Source organism: Monoraphidium neglectum, assembly GCF_000611645.1.
Source record: "Monoraphidium neglectum strain SAG 48.87 unplaced genomic scaffold scaffold02566, whole genome shotgun sequence".
Classification (NCBI taxonomy): domain Eukaryota; kingdom Viridiplantae; phylum Chlorophyta; class Chlorophyceae; order Sphaeropleales; family Selenastraceae; genus Monoraphidium; species Monoraphidium neglectum.
In genome coordinates, this window is record NW_014011062.1 from 1 (window position 1) to 8,758 (window position 8,758).

The 8,758-nt window shown below is 69.0% G+C and overlaps 3 protein-coding genes across 3 annotated transcripts; all 3 read right to left on the bottom strand.

The window, feature by feature from the left end:
* Positions 1-432: 432 nt before the first annotated feature.
* On the bottom strand, positions 433-873 carry MNEG_11037 (hypothetical protein; the record flags this gene model as incomplete). Its single annotated transcript, XM_014040489.1, has 1 exon — positions 433-873. One exon carries the CDS (start codon positions 871-873, stop codon positions 433-435), a length of 441 nt encoding a protein of 146 aa, XP_013895943.1.
* Positions 874-971: 98 nt separating this feature from the next.
* Positions 972-3,518, bottom strand: MNEG_11038 (hypothetical protein; the record flags this gene model as incomplete). The annotated part of the gene is made up of 1 exon (XM_014040490.1): positions 972-3,518. The coding sequence occupies one exon, from the start codon at positions 3,516-3,518 to the stop codon at positions 972-974; it is 2,547 nt and encodes an 848-aa protein (XP_013895944.1).
* Positions 3,519-4,290: 772 nt separating this feature from the next.
* MNEG_11039 (hypothetical protein) lies at positions 4,291-7,112 on the bottom strand (the record flags this gene model as incomplete). Its single annotated transcript, XM_014040491.1, has 2 exons — positions 4,291-6,867; positions 7,029-7,112. 2 exons carry the CDS (start codon positions 7,110-7,112, stop codon positions 4,291-4,293), a joined length of 2,661 nt encoding a protein of 886 aa, XP_013895945.1.
* Positions 7,113-8,758: the final 1,646 nt, after the last annotated feature.

The window sequence follows — 8,758 nt, forward strand, 5'->3', positions numbered from 1 at the left end:
CCTCACGCCCCGCTACCTGCACGCCGCCCGCGGCGGGGGGCCGGGCGGCTAGATGGGCAGGGGGGGGGGAGAGGAGGGCTTGACAACCGGTACCATGAGCTGTAGGCAGAGTAACTTAAGGGTAGCCAATCCCGCCGGGTATTTGGGTTCGATATGTGGTTGTGTGGTGTGTCACCACTCCAACTGAAATGTTACAGCCTGACGCATAGACAGAACAGACGCGTCGCATGTTCATCGGGCTGCTGGCATCCTTGGGTTGAGGACCCCAGCACAGGAGCAAAGTGCCGCCTAGTGTCGTTGGGGTTGGTGGAGCAGCTCTCCGCCAGTCTTGTAGCTGATCCAAAGGCTGTCGAACAACCCTGCCGTCAATCAACGCAACGATTTCGCAAGAGAAACCTGTTCTCATGCGATTGTCTGGCAGCCAGCTACGCCTCAGCAGCAGGCCGTGCATGCGCCGCCCTCCGCGCCTGCGCCTGGCGGCAACACAACCAGCGCAGCGCGTGCCTCGGCTTCCACCACCGCCGCCTTGGGGTCGCCAGCGGCCGTCCCGAGTGCAACGTTGCGCAGCATCGCCTCAAGCTTCTCCTTCCCAATCTCTATCAGCGCAGGTGGGACCTCCTCATCAGCACTCAGATCATGCATGGACACGCGCGAACCGCGGTCCCTGCTGCCCCTGTCCTCGCCGGCGCTTGCCTCCCCTGCGCCGGAGCGGTCGCTGCCTGCGACACCGCTGCCGCCGTCGCCCCCGTCGTCCCTGTCCCTGCCGCCGCTGCCGCCGCTGACAACCTTGCACCACCGGGGTTCCGCCCAAGCCTCGACGCCTGCAATCACTTCAAGTGCGTTTGAGGCCGCGTTGACGTGAGGGTCCGCCATCGCCTCGGCGCACGCGGCAAGGACGCCAGGCGTCACGCCAGCGTCCGCCACGCACGCAAAGTGAAAGTCCCGTTCTCATGCGGTTGCCTGGCAGCCAGCTACGCCTCAGCCGCAGGCTGTGCATGCGCCGCCCTCCGCGCCTGCTCCTGGCGGCATGCGGCCTTGTGGGTGGGCCAGAAGCCCTTGTAGCACGCGTCAGAGCAGAACCACGCCGCGCGGCAGCCGCGGCAGAGGTGCAGGCGCACGCCACCGACGGCCTCTGCCTTGTTGCATGCCGCGCACGTGCATGCCTGGCAAGCAGTACTCCTGTGGGCAGGTTGCTGGCGCTCTGGCGCGTCACCTGCCGTGCGAGCACTTGCCGGCTGCAGTTGCTGCTTCTGTGGGTGCCGCTCCTGCTGCTTCTTTTCCAGTTGCTCCTGTTGCTCGTGTGGCTTGTGCTGCTGCTGCTGCTCACACTGCTGCTGCTGCTGCTGCTCATGCTGCTGCTGCTGCTGCTGCTGCTGCTGCTGCCTCTGCTCCTGCTGCTGCTGAGGCTGCTGCTGCTGCTGTTGCTGCCTCTGCTCCTGCTGCCGCTGCTGCAGCTGCTGCCCGTGCTGCTGCTGCTCATGTTGTCTTTGTTGCTGCTGCTGCTGCTGCTGCTGCTGCTGCTGCTGCTGCTGCTGCTGCGCCCGCCGCTGCCGCTGCAGCAGCTGCTGCCGCAGCTCTTGCAGCCGGCAGGCTTCGCTGCCGCACAGCGCCAGCAGCGCGGCGCCCGCCTCGGCCTCCCCCACCGCCGCCTCGAGGTCGCCGGCCGCGGTCCCCAGTGCGGCGATGTGCAGCATCGCCTCCAACCGCTTCTTTGCGATGCCTATCAGTGCATAATGGAACTCCTCGTGGTCGGCCACATCATTCACGAAAACGCACGAACCGGCCCCGTCGCTGCCCCCGTCCTTGTCTGCGCTCGCCTCCTGCCCGTCTGAGCGGTCGCCTCCAGCCGCGCCGCTGCCGCCGCTGCCGCTGCCGCTGCGCCCGTCGCCGCCCTCGCTGCCGCCGCTGCCGCGTGCCCCCCATCGGGAGCGCGCCCAAGCCTCGGCGCGCGAGATGACCAGGAGCGCGTTTGAGGGCGTGTCGCCGTCAGGGTCCGCGATCGCCTGGGCGCACGCAGCAAGTAGGCCAGGCGTCACCGCAGCGTCTGCCCAGCACGCCTGTTGCAAGTCGCCCAGCCGCACCATCATCACGAACGCGCTCTCGCAGCGCGCTGCAGCCAGCGCTCCCCACACCCGCGCCCTCAACGCCGCGGCGGCCGGCGTGGGCCGCCCGCCGTGCTGCTGATGCATCGGCCGGTGCTGGCTGTAGACAAGTGCTCCTGCGCCGAGCGCAATGTTGGCGAGGTGTGCTGGCTCTGAACCCGCCAGGTCCAGCGCCCTCGCCGCCAGCGGGAGCGCGCCAAGGCGCACCAGCGAATCAAGCCAATCCCACCAGCTGCCACTTATACTGCCGCTGCCGCTGCCGTTCCTGCCGGTCTCGCCACCGCCGTCCCCGCTGTGACTGCTGCCGTGACGGCCCCCGCCGCCGTCGCTGTTGCTGCCCGCACGGGCCGCCTGCTGCATGCCCACGACCCCCATCGTAGCCAACACCGTCGCGACGAAACCCTCGGCTCTCAAGCGGGCCCCGCCATCCTCGCCCTCCGCCTCCACCGCCGCGAGCCCCGCGCGCAGCCCGCCGACCAGCGCCGCCGCCGCGCCGGGCGCGCCCGCGATCAAGCCGCACACAGGCGCCGGCGAGGCCATGTTGTGTTCGGCGAGGGCGCGGAGGCAGACCGATGCTCGTGACGGCGCGAGGAGCCGCAGCTCCTGGACGGGCGCCGGCGCAACCGCGGAGCCCAGCGGCCGCGCAACGGCCACAAGCAGGGCCCTCACTAGCTCCCCGCCGCAGGCAGCCGAGAGGGCCGCCACGTCGACCGGACCCTGAAGGCACTCGGCGGCTACGCCCCACACGAGCACCTGCATTCTGTGGGGGGCGCCCGGCGGGCGGGCGGCCGCCAGCAGCGGCGGGAAGAAGTGCGGTGTGCGCGCGACGAGCTCGGCGACGACGGCGGCGCGCGGGCCTTTGGCTGGGTTGGCGACGGTGAGGGCTGCCACAAGCTCCACCGCGCAGTCCGCGCGCGCCCCGCCCTCCGCCAGGCGCGCGCACAGCACGTCTGCGGCGAGGCCCGCGCAGCGGGCGACCGCGCGGCCCCAGTCCGCCGCGGCCGCGCTTTTAGCGGCTTGCGGGTTGCCGGCGACCTGGAACAGTGTGCGGAGGTGCTCAAGGGCGTCGCTGGCCTCATCAATCGCCGGGGTCGGCGGCAAGTGCGTGATGAGCAGCAGCGCCTCCAACGCGCCCGGCACGCGCACAGCGGCGGCCACCGCCTCCATCGCCGCACGCCCCGGCGCCGCCGCGCGGCATAGCTCCACCAGCACACCGGCGAGTACGAGCACGCGGCGGCGCAGCGCAAAGGCGACAGCGGCTGGGACACAGCCGTTGGGGGCGGCGGCAACCGCCACGTGGGAGCGCACCAGCGCGGCCGCCGTGGCGGCGGCGCACTCGGGGGTGCCCAGCGGCGCGAAAGCGGCCTTTGTGTCGCTGCTGGTGGCCACGTCGAAAAGGAATGACGCGACGGCCATCTGCGAAGTTCGTAGAGGGGTGTGTTTGGCAAGCACTGACAAGCTGCAGATGGTGCGGGGGGTACCGAGGCAACGCAGCGGCCGCACTGGGATGCGACGTTTGTCAAGGCCATTCACTGAGTCCACCCGGAGTTCATCAGACGTGCGGTGTGCATACCTCCACTGCAACGTCGCTATCAGAAGAGGTGGTGCTGGTGTGGCCGCTGGGTCCGCTGGCGCCGCAGGCGACAGCCTGTGACATCTGCACGCACCACTCGGGGCTCAGGATGTTGGAGCCCCTACCAATGGTCCCGCCATGCCAGATATCCTCGAGCCGTTGCAACAATTTAGATATTTTGGGGCCGCTATCTCCTCGCGCCAAGGCGCTCGAGATCTCGCTGAGCACTCGGTTCATGATGGGTGGCACTGGGACTTGTCTTATGTCATCGTGTTTCAAGTTCAAGCCCACGCACACACCAGCAGGGTTCGCTCGAGCACATGTCATGATCGCCGAAGCCGCTGCCCAGCTGCTCGCTGCATTCCTGCTCGAGCTGCCAGGCAGCCTGCTGCAACCCAACCTCAAAGGTACAACAGGTGCACTCGCATGTTGATGTTAGCGCGTTTTGAAACGGCAGCTTCCAATAATGGAGCAGCGATCCCAAGACATGGCGTGAAGCGGCGGCCGCAGGTTGTGGCGCTGATGGCAATTTGCAAGGGCCAAAGATACCATACTAATTGGCGATCGATGACCAGTCAGGAATTTGTGCATTTCATGCTGCCCCACAGCAGCGTCCTATGACGCAGCGGCCTCCTGCGCCGCCCTCCGCGCCTGCTCCTGGCGGCACGCCACCTTGTGGGCCGGCCAGAAGCCCTTGTAGCACGAGTCAGAGCAGAACCACGCTGCGCGGCAGCCGCGGCAGAGGTGCAGGCGCACGCCACCGACGGCCTCTGCCTTGCCGCATGCCGCGCACGTGCATGCCTGGCAACCTGTACTCCTGCGGGCACGTTGCCGGCGCTCTGGCGCGTCACCTGCTGTGCGAGCACTTGCCGGCTGCTGTTGCTGCTTCTGTGGGTGCCGCTCCTGCTGCTTCTGCTCCAGTTGCTCCTGTTGCTCTTGTTGCTCATGTGGCTTGTGCTGCTGCTGCTGCTGCTGCTCACGCTGCTGCTGCTGCTCGCGCTGCTGCTGCTGCCTCGGCTCCTGCTGCTGCCTCGGCTCCTGCTGCTGCCTCTGCTGCCTCTGCTCCTGCTGCCCCTGCTGCAGCTGAGGCTCATGCTGCTGCTGCTGCTGCTGCTGCTGCTGCTGCTGCTGCTGCTGCTCGTGTTGTCGCTGTTGTTGCTGCTGCTGCTGCTGCTGCTGCTGCTGCCGCTGCTGCCGATGTTGCTCCTGCCGCTGCCGCTGCAGCTGCTGTCGCCGCAGCTCTTGCAGCAGGCAGGCTTCGCTGCCGCACAAGTACAGCAGCGCGGCGCGCGCCTCGGCCTCCCCCACCGCCGCCTCGGGGTCGCCGGCCGCCGTCCCTAGTGCGGCGCTGCGCAGCATCGCCTCCAACCGCTTCTTCGCGACACCTGTCAGCGCAAGATTAAACTCCTCGTGGTCGGCCGGATCATTCATGAACACGCACGAACCATCCCCAACGCTGCCCCCATCCTTGCCGGCGCTCGCCTCCTGCCCGCCCGAGCGGTCGCCGCCGGCCGCGCCGCTGGCGCCGCTGCCGCTGCCGCTGCGCCCGTCGCCGCCCTCGCTGCCGCGTGCCCCCCACCGGGAGCGCGCCCAAGCCTCGCCGCGCGAGATGACCAGGAGTGCGTTTGAGGGCGTGTCGCCGTCAGGGTCCGCAATTGCCTCGGCGCACGCAGTAAGTAAGCCAGGCGTCACCGCAGCGTCCGCCCAGCACGCCTGTTGCAAGTCGCCCAGCCGCACCATCATCACGAATGCACTGTCGCAGCGCGCTGCCGCCAGCGCTCCCCACACCCGCGCCCTCAACGCCGCGGCGGCCGGCGTGGGCCGCCCGCCGTGCTGCTGATGCATCGGCCGGTGCTGGCTGTAGACAAGTGCCCCTGCGCCGAGCGCAATGTTGGCCAGGAGGTCTGGCTCTACACCCGCCAGGTCCAGCGCCCGCGCCGCCAGCGGCAGCGCGCCAAGACGCACCAGCGAATCGAGCCACTCCCACCAGCTGCCGCCGCTGCTGCTGCTGCCGCTGCCGTTCCTGCCGTCGTCGCCGTCGTCGCTGCTGCGACGGCCCACGGCGCCGTCGCTGTTGCTGCCCGCACGGGTGACCTGCTGCACGCCCACGACCCCTATCGTGGCCAACACCGCCGCGACGAAACCCACGGCTCTCAAGCGGGCCCGGTCGTCCTCGCCCTCCGCCTCTGCCACAGTCAGCCCCGCGCGCAGCCCGCCGACCAGCCCCGCCGCCGCGCCGGGCGCGCCCGCGATGAGGCCGTGCACCGGCGCCGGCGAGGCCATGTTGTGTTCGGCGAGGGCGTGGAGGCAGACCGCTGCGCGAGACGGCGCGAGGAGCCGCATCGCGTGGACTGGCGCCGGCGCGACCGCGGTGCCTAGCGGCCGCCCGACAACAGCCAGCAGGGCCCTGACTAGCTCCCCGCCGCAGGCGGCCGAGAGGGCCGCCACGTCGACCGCGCCCTGAAGGCACTCGGCGGCTACGCCCCACACGAGCACCTGCATTCTGTGGGGGGCGCCCGGCGGGCGGGCGGCGGCAAGCAGCAGCGGGAAGAAGCGCGGTGCGCGCGCGACGAGCTCGTCTGCGACGGCGGCGCGCGATGCTTGGGCGGGGTTCGCGACGGTGAGGGATGCCGCGAGCTCCACTGCAATATCGGCGCGCGCCCCGCCCTCTGCCAGGCGCGCGCACAGCACGTCGGCGGCGAGGCCCGCGCAGTCAACGACCGCGCGCCCCCAGTCCGCCGCGGCCGCGCTGGCGCTTTTAGAGGCTTGCGGTTTGGTGGCGACCTGGCACAGTGTGCGGAGGTGCTGAAGCGCGTCGCCGGCGCCATCAATCGCCGGCATCGGCGCCGAGTCCACGATGAACAGCAGCACCGCCCAGGCGCCCGGCACGCGCACAGCGGCGGCGACCGCCTCCATCCCGGCACGCCCCGGCGCCGCTGCGCGGCAGATTTCTGCCAGCACTGCCACGAGCACGAGCATGCGGCGGTGCAGCGCAAATGTGACGGCGGCGGGGACACGGCCGTTGCAAGCGGCGCCCCAGCCGATGAGGGCGCCGGCGGCGGCGGCCGACGCGTGGGAGCGCACCAGCGCGGCCGCGGTGGCGGCGGCGCACTCGGGGGTGGCCAGCGGCGCGAAGGCGAGCTTTGTGTCACTGCCGGTGGCCAGATCGTAAAGGAATGAAATGACGCCCATCTGCGATGATCGTGGGGGGGGGGGTGCGTTTGGCAAGCGCTGGCAAACTGGAAATGAGGCGGGCGGTGACGAGGCACCGCACCGGCCGCACTGGGATGCGACCTTTGTCCAGGCCATCCGCAGAATCCACACAGAGAACACCAGTAGTACGGTGTGCATACCTCCACTGCGACGGTGCTGTCCAAAGGGATGGTGATGCGCTGGCCGCTGGGTCCGCTGGCGCCGCAGGCGACGGCATCCATCATCTGCACGCACCACTCGGGGCTCAGGATGTTGGAGCCCCGCCCAATGGTGCCGCTATGCCAGATACCATCGAGCCGTTGCAAATTTTCAGATAATTTGGGGCCGCTATCTCCTCGCGCCAAGGCGGTCGAGATCTCGCTGAGCAGTTCGTTCATGATGGGTGGCACCAAAAACTAGTCTTGTTATATTGTAAACAAGCCGGCCCATACACCAGACGCGTGTTCTCGAGCACACTCCACCCTTGTCGAAGCTGCCCACCTGCTTGCTTCATTCCAGCTGCCAGGCAGCCGGCTGACACCAACCTCAAGGGCACAACAGAAGCGGACGCCGTCGTGCTCTTCTTCTGTATACGGCAGTTTGACACTGGTTCGACGATTCCAAACCTCGACATGCAACAGCGGCAGCCACGTGAGTCGCCGTCACTTAGGCTGGGCGTTGCGCCCTAGCAGCCGTGTCACTCGAGAAACTGGTGCCCAGCGGTCCCGCAGTTGGAGTGCGCGTGCGCTGCGTGCGACAACTTGGAGGCCGTCGGGGCCGCGCGCCTGCACCTCTGCCGCGGCTGCGGCGGGGCGTGGTTCTGCTCTGACGCGTGCTACAAGGGCTTCTGGCCCACCCACAAGGCAGCGTGCCGCCAGGAGCAGGCGCGGAGGGCGGCGCAGGAGGCCGCTGCAGGGCAGCATGAAGTGCACACAATGTTTGGCTGATCATCCACCTCCGATCGAAACATGCGTACATCTGATATGGCGGTGTTGCCACAGCAGGCCCTTGCTTGTTGATTGCCGGCGCAGCGGTTATCAAGTGGCCGCGCGACCCTGACAGCCACCTGGGTGGTGTTGCCCCCTGCTGTTGCCAGCCCGGCCGCCGCCGCTCCCGCCCCTGCCGCCGCTGCAGCGCCCACTCCTGCTGCCGCGCCCCCTCTTCGAAACGCTGGCTGCCGCACAACACCATCGCCGCGGGGCGTGTCCGTTCCGAAGCGCCGCAGGCCACCGGCCCAAAGCGGGGCAGCACAGCACGGGCTCCAGCGCCGCCGCGCCGCGCGCACAGCTGGGCCCGCCCTTCCCAGCTCTTTCCCTCCATGCACCGAATCATCCCACGCCCCTGCCCCCGCTGCTGCCGCCTCCTTCCACTCGGCTTCACCCACTCCTGAACCCACTGCAACTGGCTGGCCGCCTTCTTTTGATGTGCGGTTTCTTACACCGCGCCGGCGGCGTCCGCACCATTCACGCGCGCGCCCTGTACCGCCGCGGCCCCGCCCGCGCAGGCCCCTTGGAAGATGCGCATTCGCCGCAACTCCCACCAGGCGCAGCCGCTGCCGCGCCCCCCGGCACGCGCAGCCCCACACCCGCGCCGATCCTAGTCGGGGCGGCCGTTGCCGCTGGCACCCGCTGCTCTCGCCCTGGACCTGCTGGCACGCCCTGGGTTACGCCCGCCAGAGCGTCGCGTGCAGCTTTATTACCAGTATACAGGGGCGGGGGGTGAAGTTGATGATGCGCTACCTACCACCGAAGTAAAGGGTGACATGATGTGAGGGGCGAGGGGGGCGACGAGCCCCAAACTGACCTCCGCCCTGCTACTGCCCGCCAAGCTGGCTGAACTTTATTTCCTTTTCCAAGAAGGCAAAGCTCGCGGACCCGCCGCCACCCACGGG